This window comes from Phyllopteryx taeniolatus, chromosome 12 (genome assembly GCF_024500385.1).
Source record: "Phyllopteryx taeniolatus isolate TA_2022b chromosome 12, UOR_Ptae_1.2, whole genome shotgun sequence".
Lineage (NCBI taxonomy): Eukaryota > Metazoa > Chordata > Actinopteri > Syngnathiformes > Syngnathidae > Phyllopteryx > Phyllopteryx taeniolatus.
The window spans coordinates 5,832,770-5,848,921 of record NC_084513.1 but is presented as its reverse complement, the minus strand read 5'-3'; the positions used below and the strand labels follow the sequence as shown (position 1 = coordinate 5,848,921).

Sequence of the window (16,152 nt, the reverse complement as noted above, 5' to 3'; positions counted from 1 at the left end):
CTGTTTCTAATTCACAAAATCTCCAAAACACGTGGGCAAATGTGATATGTTCTGATAAAACCAAGGCTGAACCTTTTGGCTACAATTCCAAAAGGCATGTTTAAACTGCTCATCACCAAAAGAACAGCATGCCTACAGTAGAGCATGGTGGTGGCTGCATCATGTTTTGGGGCTGGTTCTCTTCAGCTGGAACTGGGGCCTTAGGCAAGGTGGAAGAAATTATGAACAATTCCAAATACCAGTCATTGTTAGCACAAAACCTTGGACTTCTACCAGAAAGCAAATAAAATCATGTCATGTCATGAGAAGCCCACTGGAACATCTGAACTTTATTTGGGGTTAATCAGAGGCACTGACAGTGTGCACACTTGTGCAACCACATTATTTCAGTTGCTTATTTTTACTTCCTCCTCTGAAAACAAAAGTGTTGCACTGTTTGTTTATAGTATGAATATTTCAATATTTGTCATTTTTTTTGTAGGTCTGCGTTAAACAGGGATCCTCTTGATCATCCCATCTTTACTAAGTGGTGTAAATACACCCTTAGGGCCTTAATTAAACAATCTGCATGAATGACAACATTAGCTGTAAAAATGATTTTGGTATGTTTGACCAGGGTACCATGGGGGAGACCACAACCGTCATATCGATTGGAGGACAAATGTTAAAATTCTAAAAGTTGCCATTACCCAAACATAACGCTTATCCTAATGTAATCACTATCCTAATTTAACAGTTATCCAAAATAGCTTTGACGATGACAACATGAAATGGGAATGAGAATGAGAGTCAGAATTGTGACCAAAACATGACAGTTATTTCCTTTTTAAAAACTGCATGGTCATTGCGTAGCAAGTAAATGACAAGTCCATCACGCAAAAGACAATTGTGCGGTATATTTGGCCAGCTCTATAATAGCTCCCTTAATCTGATACAGACCAGGCCCATTCGCATGAATAATGCTATTTTAATCTCCTCTTGGGTAAACAAAGACGAAAGGGCCATCCAGAACTCAGGCCAGTTCTTCCATCACTTATCTGAACAACTTAAGGGGAATGATAACAGGATGACTGAATGAGGGTTTGATGAGGCACAATGTTTCATGAACAAGTGTTGACATGATCCGAGTAACGAGAGGAATGATGTTCGTTTGGCATTGTTGCTTTTCTTAGACAAGGAGCGACGCGCAGGGAATTTTTGCCATATCAGCAAATTCAGCAGTTGGCCGTGAAAAAGTTGGAATTTGTGGAAATCGGTGGTTGAAAAAATTGCTAATTTTGCTTTCTTGCCTGAAATATAGGTGTCGTTAAGACACAAGACAATTGATCATAATATCTCATAATATTAATATTGTCTGTAGCGCTTCATTCTCAGCAAAGGATGGACGAGTGGTATCAGGCCGATATCGGCCTTATTTCAATGTATCGGGTACTCGTGAAGGCTGCCAATACCAGACACCGATACTGACATGCATGGCTGACAGAACATTTTTCGGTGTGAATTGCATCCTTCTCCCTCCTCTCATAAGAGCATTAAGGCTCCATGTGTGTAAGTGTAAATGTCAACATTCATGCTTAGAATGCATTATTAGTGTGTTGCTACTGGAATGTATATATTAATTTGCCAACTCAATTTGGGTCGTATGATGAATTTCTGCATTACGGTATTTCATGCATACATTTACACATTTGCTTTCATCAACTGAGAATAAGAGAATGCTTTTGTTATTCAGTGACTTAATAAGGTGTATTTTTTTGCGTTGAATGCAGTGCAATCAACATAGCTAGTTTACTTACCTGTGTGTATTATACAGTGTGCTGTACTAATCTGTTGCCTACTTTTTTCTACTTGTATGTACCTATATTTTGGAATATTTTGTGTTCAACTCTCACACTGTGGTCGGGCTTCAACTGGATTTCTTGAACTCTGTGTTTAACTGACTAGGTAACCTAACCGCTGATGAGAGCACAACAGTCAGAAAGAAAGAAAGAAAGAAAAAGGTCTTTGTTTACAATAATCTGCAATTTTATGCATCAAAAGTACAAGTGTTATCAGTACTCGGTATCGGTGAGTACTCATGAGTGAATACTTATACTGGTATCGGTATGAAAAAAAAGCGGTATCGAACAACCCTATTCTCAGCACATACTGTGGGTATAGTTTGGAAGACATTACAAGCCCAGGCTCAGACTCCTGTGAGGAAACGGTCAAAAAGAGAATATTCCACCAATGGTGAATGAAACTTTAAATTGAAATCGCATAAGGCCAGTTGTCGGATTATTTCCCAGCTCTTCACGTCAAGAGAAATGAGTACAGATAAAAGTGTGTTGATGATGGCAATGGGGCTGAGGACACACGGCAATTTGCAGTTGTCGACGGACTTGCCTGTAGCCTTGACAGTATAGCGCTGAACCAGAAATAAACCAGCAGCTGTGGTCTGAAAACTGAGTGTGTGTGTATGTGTGTCATATCCTCTCAGCACTGCAAATCCAAATGATGTTTGAGAATGTATTAATGATTGTGTGAAAGTTTCTTTGATCCTTGTGCCTAGAGTATGTACAGTAGAGTGACTAAACTGATGGCCAGACAGGTGTGACAGTATATTGGAAAGGTTGTACATCCATCCATCCATCCATTTTTATTGTGCTCGTCCTCGATAAGGTGATCTGGAGCTTATCCCAGCTGACTTTGGGCGAGAGGTGAGGTACACCCCTTGATTGGTTGGCAGGGCACATATGGACAAATGACCATTCACATCACATTCACATCCATGGTCAATTTAGTCTTCATTGAACTAAACATGCAAACCCCACACAAAAAGGGCTCAACCAAGATTTGAACCCAGGACCCAAGTGCTCACCACTACCCCTCTATGCTGCTGAATTTTAGATTAAAATGATTATATCTATCTATCTATCTATCTATCTATCTATCTATCTATCTATCTATCTATCTATCTATCTATCTATCTATCTATCTATCTTAGAATGAAATAAATCTCTGAAAAAAAATCATCAGGCAAATCATTTCCAGGAGTATGTATGAATGCATTTCAGATCGATGTGTGAAAGGATTTCAGTAAATTTGATGATTGCATTTCACTGTGTTGTGCGATTGCATTTCACATTTGATTAGTCATGCTTATTTCACCTGGATGTAGACACACTGTCTGACACTGTTTGAGTGTATGAACGTGGTTTATATGTGTGTATGAATGTTATTTATATTAGCATAGTTATATTAGTATTATTATGCATTTGACAAGTGCGGATAAGCATATTTGACAAGGGCATATAAAAGTGTTTGAGTAGTGCCTACAAAAGTGTTTGACTATTGCATATAAAAGTGTGTATAAGAGCGTAAGAAGGAGTAGTGTGTATAAGAGTGTCTGACAGGTGCGTGTAATTGCGTTTGAGTAGTGTTTATGAGCGAAAACATTTCAGTTTTGTGTATGAGAACCTTTCAGTCAGGTGCATTTGAATAGTAAGTGTGAGAGCTAATCCTAACTGTCCCTAACGCACCCTCATATGAGTCAGCATTGCTCACAGCTAGTTGTAAGTTGGGTATACACTTTTCTTGTTTGAAAAGGATATACAGTAGAAAAGTTTAGGGGTGCTGGGATTCAATTTAGGGGTGCTTGAGGACCCCCCAAAATGGTGTTTCATAGTTGTTTAACTGTAAATAATTCATTATATTGTGGCAGAACACAATATTCTGTAGGTCTTAAAGAGCAGTCAAAATGCTCTAAAATGGCTGGCAATATGAGGAACTCTGCTTTGAAAATGGCTGGCAAGTCAGTGAGTTAACTGTCTTGTAGATAACTGGCTATTGCTCTAAATGTACTAATTAATACAAGATCAATATCAAAATTATCGTAATCATATCAGAACTTTACTTACGCATTCTGGTGACTATTTGTGCAGGTTGAACCGAATGAACCTCCCTCTCGTCTGCGTTTCAGATATCCGAGAGACGGCGTTTGTCTATGCCATCACGGCAGCCGGTGTGACCCACGGGGTGACGCAGGCGTGCAGTATGGGAGACCTGCTGCAGTGTGGCTGCGAAGCCACCAGGAACAGAGCCCCCCCGAAACCTCTGTCGTCCTCCTCTGGTGACGGAGTCAAGTGGGAGTGGGGCGGCTGCGGAGACGACGTGGAGTTTGGTTATGAGAAGTCCAAACAGTTTATGGATGCCAAGAGGAGACGAGGCAAGAGCGATATCAGGACGTTAATTGATCTGCACAACAATGAAGCTGGGCGACTGGTAAAAATGCTTCAATATATAATACACCTGTACAGATACAGTACACAAACAAATGGCATCCAATACAAGGGCTGTATCAAACATTCTGCCTTTTTAAAGACAATAATGCTCAATTTTGATAGTGTCGGTATAGAACCGTGACGTGTTTCATACTGTATATGTCATTAATTTTGTAATCCCAGGATCCCCTTTACCTGATAGTGTCAGTCAAAACTAAGGCCTGACGCCGAGTGACTCGGCCCAAAGCGACTAAACAGGACAATTGCAAAAAAAAACAAAAAACAAAAGCGCTGATTCAAGATCAAATGCCAACAAGCACTATCTAGACAAAAATAGAGCCATACCTACAAGTAGACTGCCTATCACCGCATAGTTCGATGTTGCATTTTCTAACGCTGCAAAAAAACAAAGAAATCCATTGTAAAACTCCAAAGTTGAAAACTTCTATAGTTTTATAGTTATGTGAATGTTTTTTACTTTACTAATTATTGAAATTGTACGGAGCCCCCCTGGTGCCAAGGTATGAGAAAAATAAAATTAATTGATAATCTGTTACCTCAGTTTAGTAAACTGTACCCTCATTTTAGTAATCTGTACCCTCAGTTTACTAAACTGTACCCTCAGTTTAGTAATCCGTTCCCTCAGTTTAGTAAACTGTACCCTCAGTTTAGTAATCCGTACCCTCAGTTTACTAAACTGTACCCTCAGTTTAGTAATTTGTTCCCTCAGTTTAGTAAACTGTACCCTCAGTTTAGTAAACTGTACCCTCAGTTTAGTAATCCGTACCCTCAGTTTAGTAAACTGTACCCTCAGTTTAGTAATCCGTTCCCTCAGTTTAGCAAATGTCTGGGGCTCCGTATACCTACGTATATCTGTCAAGTGAAGTAAATTCTATTTGTATGTTATATTCTTACTCGTGTGAATTCTGTGTATAAATTGTCATGTCGTGATATATCCTGCATCCCATTTTTTCAACTGAAAGGCAATATTGCTGTAGTTCGAGGGGGTTGATCATTATATAGCAGTACTACCAGGACTGGCTACAATTAGCCTGCGTGTTTCCTAAACACAGTACTAAACTGAGGGTACGGATTACTAAACTGAGGGTACAGTTTACTAAACTGAGGGTACGGATTACTAAACTGAGGGTACGGATTAGTAAACTGAGGGTACAGTTTACTAAACTGAGGGAACGGATTACTAAACTGAGGGAACAGATTATCAATGAATTTTATTTTTCTCATACCTTGGCACCAGGGGGGCTCCGTAAAATTGTCTGCTTTTGCAATGAAAATCAAAAACCTCCTTGAAAGCTTTTTTCAGTAAGTGTTATATCCATCCATCCATCCATTCATTTTCTGAGCTGCTTCTCCTCACGACGGTCGCGGGCGTGCTGGAGCCTATCCCAGCTACCATCGGGCAGGAGGCGGGGTACACCCTGAACTGGTTGCCAGCCAATCGCAGGGCACATTCAAACAAACAACCATTCGCACTCACATTCACACCTACGGGCAATTTAGAGTTGTCAATTAACCTACCATGCATGTTTTTGGGATATGGGAGGAAACCGGAGTGTCGGGAGAAAACCCACCCAGGCACGGGGAGAACATGCAAACTCCACACAGGCGGGGCCGGGGATTGAACTGTGAGGCAGATGCCTTCACCAGTCGTCCACAGAGTTATATTTTTTTCCAAATTAGCCTCTTGAGGGCCTATCGCACTGGCGGAGAAGTCACAGAGACTGCCGAGGTTTATCAGCCGCAGCGACTCTGGTTCCCGGGAGACCAAAATATTGCTTGCACTCTCACTAGGAAGATGTCTGAGAAATGTCTCCAGACAAGGTGACAACCAATTTGCTGATATAGGCCTATATACAGTACAGTGTATACAGTACAGTGTATTCTAAATAGTGAGCATATGAGGAAAGCGCTTAACGTCCCCTAAAAAATAAAAAAATATTGGGGCGATCGGTATGATATTTGTAGAGGTTGAAGTGAGCATAATTAGAGATGTCCACATAAATTTTGGGGACAATTGATTACAGTTTTGTGACATAAGCTACATTAAGCTTTTTCTCTATAGTTAACATATAGAGGAGTCCCCAAAAGGTCCCCAATGAAATCAAACATTCGTTCCATTTCACCGTGACTCCTTGGCACCCTGGCTAGTCTCCAGGAGACGTCACAGAGACGTGTGGAGTTTGCATGTTCTCCCCGTGCCTGTGTGGGTTTCCTCCGGGCACTCCGGTTTCCTCCCACATTCCAAAACCATGCGTGGTAGGTTGATTGAAGACTCTAAATTGCCCGTAGGTGTGAATGTGAGTGCGACTGGTTGTTTGTTCATATGTGCCATGAGATTCGCTGGCAACTAGTTCGGGGTGTACCCCGCCTCCTGCCCGATGACAGCTGCGATAGGCTCCAGCACTCCCACGACCCTTGTGAGGATAAGCGGCTCAGAAAATGGATGGATGGAAAAATTATTAGCTTTAACCTGGAAACCAGAAAATAAAAGCAATAATTTTACCAAATTCACAAAAAATTTAGATTTTTACATTGTAACTCTTTATATCACCTGTATTCTACATTTTTGGTATATCTTGCAGCCAGCTGAATCTCGCTTTCTCTCCAGAAAAATTTATTTCGGTAGGAATAGCACATGTGATACAACCGGAGGTGGGTAGAGTAGCCAAATATTGTACTCAAGAGTAATGTTACTTTAGAATAATATGACTCAAGTAAAAGTAAAAAATAGTCATCCAAATATTTACTTGAGTAAGAGTAAGATAGTACTCAATGAAAAAACTACTATAGAGTAACTTGTGAGTAACTTCTGATTTATTTATTTATTTTAATCGGAGCATGAACATCAAATAAAATTTAAAAAATAATAATAATAATATATGAGACTCGACACAAATCTAGCACCATTTGAATTTTTAACTGCCCAAAAACACACACATCGGGCCCTTGAGAAACATAATTGATGTTATTCGCTTAAATTACTTCATGAAGAAGCTTTTTGCTGGACAGACTTATTTATTGTGTGTGCGTGTACGACACCATAGCGATAGTGATAATTTTGCCATATCCACTGCCAAAACAACAATAGAAACATCGGCAACGTTTCTCAAGTTAGAAGCGGGCTGAAATATCCAAGTTTGGGCTGTCACAATTTAAGACCTGCATGACAAAGCTGTTGTTTTTTGGAGTCTGCAAAATAAATAGTCGCGCGGCTGTTTTTTTGTTTCCCCAAAATGAGTCATTTTGATTTGCTCGCGAAGGCTACGTGCACGGTCATGTGACTGCCTTGTGTCGTCTGATTGGTGAATTGGAGTCAAACGACATTAGTGCTCCTGTTTGATTGGCGCAACGGGCACCCTATGCGGAAGTCAAAGATGGAGTCTAAAAATAGACGCGCGCACGCAAGAATGAATAAATAAAACTAGCGAACGGCATGTCGATCATTGTAATGGAGTAAAAGTATCGATCATTCTTCACATAGCTACTCAAGTAAAACTAAAAAGTACGGTGCATTTAAAGTACTCTGACAAGTACCGTTTATGGAAAATGTTACTTGAGTAAATGTAACGGTATAAATGTAATGCGTTACTACCCACCTCTGGATACGACATGGCATTTTTGAATGGCCATTACATATGCGACGTTGCGATTCCATTCACCTGCGATTAAAATTTTTAATCGAAGCAAAACTAGTGGCTAACAGTTAGCCACTCATGAAAACTAGCTGCCAAACACCACACACTGTTCAGTCAAGTTTGGCTGCGTCGCCCTTAAACGGCCCAATTTTGTATACAGTTCTTGGTGTTAGATACTGTATTATTACAGTATATAGGTGTACCTGATACACTTCATTTAAATACTCACGCTGCTGTGCAGATTTAATATTTCACAGTATTTTTCAAGAGATTCACTCCCAAGGCACTGCTTGTCCTGTGGAATGTTCCATCATTCCGCAAACATTCAAAGGAGAAACAGATCGCCCCCGGCCATGTTCGTGTAGTGCTGTAAACCGATATTCTAACAAGACTCAGGTTTCTGAAACACAAAAACAAGAGCGTGCCACACATTTTGTTTTCAAGCCTCCAAGGCAGGTAGCCTCTAACGTTTCCACAGCTCGTGTAGACGCCCCAAAGTTCCTGTTTGTCGCCTGTACCAACACCACGTGAATTATGGACCGGGCAAGTCATAATGCTTCTTAAAGACCGGGTATGAAGTAGCAACCTTTTAGATCGGTTAATGGTGTTGATTTAAAGTGCGGCTTTTAACATCTCGAGACTGACATCAACCTTTTAATTTTCAGTGCACTTTTGGGTACACACACTTTGTAGCAACGATACAAGCAAAGGACATAATTACAGCTGACTGCAACCGGGGTCACAGACAGGTAGTGAAGAACAGGCGTGGATTTTGGGATATTTTCCAAATGTAGCATTAGCGAACAAACCATTTTGAACGTAAGACACTCAAGCGCCTGGAGGTTGTGAAATAAGTGTGCTATGATGCGTGTAAATGTCTGTTTATGTGCATTCATGCATGTGTGCAGAGGCATTTTGAAAGTATGTGTGTATGTGTGTGTGTGTGTGATGGGTTAATTATGTGCAGTATAAGTGAATGATCTGTTGTCAAGGCTTGTTAGATGTAAGAAGGCCAGAGGCGAAATGAAGGGCGAGGGCGGGTTAGAGAGTTAAATTCCTTCTAAATAGCATCTGCTTTTATGTTACCTATCTATCTATCTATCTATCTATCTATCTATCTATCTATCTATCTATCTATCTATCTATCTATCTATCTATCTATCTATCTATCTATCTAGATATCGAGCTAGTTATCTGGTATTTATCTAATCTCCTCATAGGAGTGACCATATGTCAGAAGCATTTTATTTAAAATCCCTGTAAAGTGAAAATAAACGTCTTCTAAATGTTACACATCAGAGAAGAATGTTGTGAACAACCCTGCCAAATTATAATAATAATAATAATAATATATATATATATATAGACAGACATCTCTGTAAAAAAGAGGATTATGCATAATCCCAGCGATCCATGCGTGAGTGGAGCATTCTCATTGTTCTTGGTCGGTGTGGCAACAGACAATGCGAGTCGGTACCCTTATTAAATACAGAATGAGCTGGTGATAAGTGCTGGCGACTTAAATATTTCAAACCAGTCGAATTCACCAAAATCGCGATAGACCAGTGGTGTACCTTGCACCTGTATTTGGACATGGTCTGAGCTGGCGTTTAGACTGACTTTCTTCCACCAAATTGTCACTCCACCTGGTGCATCTCCAAGGACACACCTTAGCTGAGCTGGAACGCCCAGCTTGGTGCAGACTTGTCTGCCAAATTGGCAAACATGCACAGCGAACCTTGCACTTGTATGAAAATCACAATCCGCTGGCATTCGTGCCCCACCGCAGATGTGCTGTCTACGAAATTAGAGCCCTGAAGCTCCACAATTCAGTACTCCGTAGTTCTCAGGCTTTGCACATTTTCAGCAATTAGCTTCAAATGTGTATAATGTAGAAACTAATCTCTCAATCATTTTTAGGGTCTTTAAAGATGGATTTTTTCCCCCTGTTTGACTAATATTCTTTGTCTTTTTTCCACCTGTTTGCCCCCGTCCCCTCCCAAGGCAGTGAAACTCTACATGCGGACAGAGTGTAAGTGCCATGGACTGTCCGGCTCTTGCACGTTACGCACTTGCTGGAAAAAGATGCCTCATTTTCGTGAGGTGGGCGACCGCCTTCTGGAAAGATTTAACGGGGCCTCCAAAGTGATGGGCGGCAACGACGGCAAGACCCTGATCCCCGTAGGCCAGAACATCAAGCCCCCGGACAGGCAGGATCTGATCTACTCGGACGAGTCGCCCGATTTCTGTGTGGCGAATCGTAAAACGGGTTCACTGGGGACGCGGGGGCGCATGTGCAACAGCACCGCCATGGACATCAGTGGCTGCGATCTGCTCTGTTGCCAGCGTGGCTACCGCGAAGAAACTGTGGATTTGGAGGAGAACTGTCTGTGTCGTTTCCACTGGTGTTGTGTGGTCCAGTGCAAGAAGTGCTCGGTCCGAAAGGAGCTAAGTCTCTGTCACTGATGAACTGGAGTCAGATTCCCCTAACTTCTTGTAATTTCTTATTATATATATATTTTTTTTGCATTGGTTTTTGGCAGTTGTAAAGTAAGATTCTGACTGTGTTGTTATCTTTTTTGCACCTGTCCTGCTTACACCATTCCTTAGGAAGCTAAATTTTCCTGGCAATACTATTGATTTCCTTGATTTCTGTTGAAAGCTGAATAGAAAAACTCAATAGGCGCTTGACAATGACATATGAGTAAAACACAGAAATATCTTTTTCGGAACTACCTATTTTTTTGGACATTTTTTTGTCATAGAAACGAACCAAAGAATGTGAATGTGTGTATTTTCTAGCTATAGTAAAATCATACCCAAAAATCTGCGAGGTGTGTCAGAAAGGTTCTGGGACTAGCGTCCAAAAAGAAAAAAAAACATTTCCAATCCAGACTACAACCTACAAATGTTCCCCCTTCGAAGTAATGCGCCTGAAGTCTAATCCTGTGTTATACCGAGACGAACTTTCCCCTTGCTTTACTGGTGCCAGTTTGACCCTGAAGTTGTGTACAAAGCGAACATGAATTCGATTCATTCGCGCCTCACATACTAGAGAAGAAGAGGGGCTTTCCCTGGTAGATAGCAAAACCATTTCTTATATTTCTCAATAGAGAGAGAAAGAGAGATTGTGTGTGTGTGTGTGTATCAGAGAGCGAGAGATACCCCCAGAGAGAGAGAGAGAGAGACACACACACAATAGAGAGAGAGAGAGAGAGAGAGAGAGAGAGAGAGAGAGAGAGAGAGAGATTGTCTGTGTGTGTATCAGAGAGCGAAAGAGACCCCCAGAGAGAGAGAGAGAGAGAGAGAGACAGACAGACAGAGTGAGTGAGTGAGTGCGTATTACGTGTGGCTAATGCTATTGCTAGCTTGGTTCCCAGTAAAGTAAACTGACAGCTGTACACATATCAACATATTTTACTTACCAGATACACCTTGCTCATCATTCTCCAGGCCTGCTCTTTTTTCGTACAGCAGCAGGTATTATCCAAACCTTCCAGCTGCCCACAAACAGCACCGATCATTTTATTCTCTGCTCAGCAACTCCAGGACATATGTGTAGCCACTCAACGCCGATTGGGTGGCGCGACATAGCGTCATGCAAATTTGTCGCTCGAGTTGGAATTTTCCAACTGGCCTGAATCAATGAAGAAGCTCATTTTTGTGTGTTCGCCCCGCTCATGTCGCGTCAAACGCATCTTTCGCATGACCCGGCAGAAATTAGTGCCTATTCTCGCATTTGCATTGACTTCATACGTCGTCTGACTAGTTCAGTGTGTGGCTGGTGTGAATGCATTTTCCCAGCCTTTTCTGGCACACCTTGCACCATGCAGTCCTGGAAGGATACTTCCGGAATCGGTGCTGGAACTTTTCGGACAGACCTCGTAGATCGAGCAGGGCAACAGCAGCACTTGAAGTGAACTGCTCTCTGAATTTGAGTTTATTTTTAAATGATCATGAGCCAACAATACAGTACATTGTCACACTGACACCTTAAGGGTCTCAAATGATCCTCATTGGTACTACATGGTATGCATTCCATTTAATCTCTACATACAGTCTCTAAGCACAGTGGGTCGCATAAGAAAGGCACTAAATTACATCTAGATATTTAAGAGTCTAAATCCAGCCTCACAGTTCCATCAAGCACTACAGTTCAGTTCATTTGATGAGGAAGAAAAAGCTCTAATCTGGATTGTGTTCTCACTACATTAGTAAATAATTACATGTAGTATGGAGGGGAAGATTCTGAGCCCTTAGATATTGTACCCCAAAGGTTAGTAACCTAATGGAAGTGTGCCAATAAGTGAGTTTGAGCACTCATGGTTGTTTTGGTATCCATCACAAAGTTTGGCAATGAAATGACAGAAATTTGGTTTCAGGTATCAGTCAGACAGCTGTCATTCAGCCATCAGTATTTGACAGCTTGGGTTTGGCAGTTTTTGTAAACTGATCATTCCATTGCCCAAAATTCACCAATTGACATTGGAGCAAGAAGTTTTTCGCTATCCGTGGCAATTGTCTCTAAACAGGTTCAGTTCTTGACAAACCACGCAGCGGAAAGCCTGCTACTACCACCACTAATGAAAACACAGAACTCTTAGAGCAGGCATTCACGCAAAACCAGCATAAGTCTATCTGAAGGGCTGCACTGGAACTCATCATTAACAAAAGCTCGATGCAGCTGATTTTTCAGAGAGTGATGAAGCTTAACCCGTACAGATTTCGGGTTTTTGAGCATCCTAAACTTCCCTTTGAAGCCTTTGCACAACCTGAAGTCACACGGATTGCAAAAATGAAGCAGTGCGATGGCCACAAAGCTAATCACACTTGTGCTGAAGTAAAGTCGCAACGCTGCTCCAATGTCACTTGGTGAGACAAGGACAAGGGAATAATATGCTTTAAAAAAGTGCAAAGCCTAAACTGTCAAATACTGATGGTCTCACATCTGTCCGAATGATACCCGAACAAAATGAAGCATATAGTGACTTTTGGGACACGCTGTTTACAGAAATAATGATGATCTCAACTCAATTTTCAATGTGAAACCTCGGCCAAAGTTATTCTGATGTATGAAAGGCAACAGTTTAACACAGGTTAATTGTATCATCTGCCATCTAGTGGAAGAGCATTTAATTGTTCTGCCTGTCACTATATGTCGCTTGCACAGATAGTGGAGATGAACATAGTAGTAGATTAGAATTTTTGGACCAATTAAGTGAAATTGGAAAATGGCACACGTGATCTCTCACTCTAACACTGTGGTAGGGAATCACTGAGGACAAGCGGTACAGAGAAGAAACAGATGGACATGTATTCAACTGAACTGATCTGTATTGCTTGGTGAGAAGAGACATATTTGCCCCGAACTCCTTTTTGTTGCGCTGCTGATCCCCCCCCCCCCCCCCCCCCCAAATATAGAAAAACACTTTTAATATCTGTTCCCTATTACCGTAATGAATCTGTCATGCAAAATACTTCATAAAAGTGAAACTTTGTTTATCTCTCTCCAAGTCCGTTTTTCAGCACCGCCAATGCAGCTGTAGACTCGACCGACCGGCAGTGACAGTTATTTATATAAAGATATGATGACAAGACTACTCACTTCCATCTCTCTCAGAAGCACTTTGAATATCACTGCATTGGACTGAAAAGGTTTGTAGGAATATCTTTGGGGTTGGCAATTTGTTCGAAACCAAAATCTCTATTGGTACGATATTGTTTGCGATAAGAAAACATAATGATGATGATATACAGGGCTACTTTTATTATGCACTTTTGGTGGTTAGCTTTTTAAAATGTAAATAGCATTTGTGTGTGTATATCTGTTCATACAAGGTGAATTTAACAGTTAAAATCATCTCTGTAGTCACTTTAAAAAACTCAGAATACTCCCAAGCAGTGTGAACAATTCGATGAGAAATCTTTTGTGCGTCTGTGATTGTGTCTGTGGGTGGACTGATTATCACCATTTCATGCAACTGATGTTGACATAGGTGTGTCAGACAAGTTCCAGGATTGGTTTCACAAAGTGCCTTGAGATACAAGTTTAATTTGTCCCATTCGCAATTCACCTACTGCGGACTCAGTGCACTGCAGATTTTTTTTCAGATTCATATTGTTCATAATTCGCAATATCGCAGGCTTTAGAGTGCATGCTGTTATTTAAGGGGTAAAATAAACACTTTCTAACCTAAAACATCTAAACTAAGAAAAAAAAAAACATTAAAACACATTACAAGGACTAAAATGTAAATAATGTACAGTACTACTGTGCATTACTATATGTTAAAGCATTTAAAGGGTGTTTCAGAGTATAGAAAGGAGTGTGGGGAAGATTAATAAGTAATCATAATAATAATTTAAAAAAATAGTGGTCATTACTTTGTGGATTTTACCAATTGCGGAGGGTAATCCGGAATTTCATCCACGCGATAAAGGAGGGATTACTGTATCTCAAATTGTCTTTCCCCATTTAAATGAAAGGAAATGCGATTAATCCGTTCCAGCCTACCAAAAAATACTAACAAACATTTTTGTAAAAGGTTTTTAAGATAAAAAAAATAGTACCCTATAGTATTTTCTTTAACAAAAAAAAACATACAGTAGTGACGTAATTAAAAAAAATATAAATAATTGACGTCTTTGCCACATTTTTTGCCTCTATTCAATGGCAATTGTGCTGCTCGATCTGGGGAACAATGGCTTATATCTCGAAAAGGTTCCCCTTGATAACCACTGAGCTTGGGAAAGTTGGGGGTGAAAAAAAATCAGATGAAGCCAGTTTGGTTGAGTAGGGAGGTTGCTCCAGCCAGCATGACGATGTTCTTCTTGGGCAGGAAGTGTTCGATGCTCAGGGCATTGTAAGCAGGTGCGTTGGTGAAGCAACTACCAGTTGTCCTGCCACAACCCCTTTTTTCTGTGCTTGATTGTCTGACCCACAGAAGAAGAGGAAAACTCATAGTTTGAAAATACTTTGTATTTCTTTTGTGACACCAGTCCTGGATCTTTTCTGACACACATTATACTTGTTTGACCTGAAACTGTGTTCCCTGGGTTAGGTAAAGCACACTACTTGTTCTCTCTTGTGTTCATTTTCAGGTGGGAGTCTGCTCATATTCCAGTATGACACAGCATGTCCATTTCCTGTAAATCTTAATATTCCTTCACAATGTAAAGTGAACTATTTCTCATAGTGCCCTATTGTCACAGATGAGCATTCACAGTCATTTGGTGGTGTTTATGTTCGAGGAAACTGTCATGATTTTTCCAAATGACGCACAATTTCTGCTTTAAACCAACTTGAATGAAAAGCAGATCTTCTTTGGATGGAATCTTTAGGGTTCATATCAAATGAAAAACTTAAGCCTGATTTTGGTACATCAAATCTAACTTTTCATCTTTATTTGTAGTCAAGAAAATAAAATATATATATATGAACAGCAGAGTGGAGTAGTTTTTGAATGATTGAGTTTTATTTTATTTTATTTTTTCCCAAAGTTTTATATGAATTTTTTAGGTGTGTCAGTCCATTCATTTACAAAGCAATTCATTATCACGAATACCAGTCCTGCATATTCGTAAGTGTTCATGGTCAGCGAACGTGGCCTCATCTACTACCACTAGCATCAGTTGTACTTGATGTTGTATGTCAAAACAATAAATGTGCATTATTACCCGTTGACCTGCTCTCTTGCTGAATCTAAAAACTTAGAGCTCTATTTTCATGACCGGCGTTGCCAAGGCAGGTTAGACTGGGTGTTGGTGATTTTGCAGACGAGTGCAAGCTGGGATATTTAAGAGAGGGAGAGCTGCGTCACTGTGGGAGTGAACACAGACGATTTCAATCAAAGCGGCTCCTCGCATTCCCTTTAAAAATGGCACAGTGACAGTCTCACATGAAGACGTCTCTGCGCGGAAGATGATGATGCGTAATCGCAGTGATCCGTGCATGAGTGGAGCGGTATCACTGCGCTTGGCCAGTGTGGTACCAGACAATGTGAGCAGGTACCATTATGAAATACAGTATGAGCTGGTGATAACCGCTGGTGACTTACTGTAAGTATGTCCGCGGACCTCAGTATCTGTCTGCCATTGCCCCTCTCACATTCACCAAAATCACATTAAACCAGCGGGCTAGCCTGCGCCAGAAGCTAAACGTGGTCTGCGCAGGCATAAGTTTAGATCGACTTTTTGCCAACAAATTGTCACTCCGCCGGGCGCATCTCCAAGGT

General features: G+C 40.8%; 1 protein-coding gene across 3 annotated transcripts in view; it reads left to right on the top strand.

Moving 5' to 3' along the window:
- The window catches only part of wnt6b (wingless-type MMTV integration site family, member 6b), a 51,502-nt gene extending 35,902 nt beyond the window's left edge, over positions 1–15,600 (top strand). For 2 of the 3 annotated variants that reach the window (XM_061792387.1, XM_061792388.1), the window contains 2 exons: positions 3,962–4,263; positions 9,923–15,600. In XM_061792387.1, coding sequence (XP_061648371.1) covers positions 3,962–4,263; positions 9,923–10,384 — 764 coding nt within the window. In that variant the 3' untranslated portion in view covers positions 10,385–15,600. The remainder of the gene's footprint in view (positions 1–3,961; positions 4,264–9,922) is intronic. The other variant, XM_061792390.1, reaches the window with a different exon arrangement.
- The last annotated feature ends 552 nt before the right edge of the window (positions 15,601–16,152 follow it).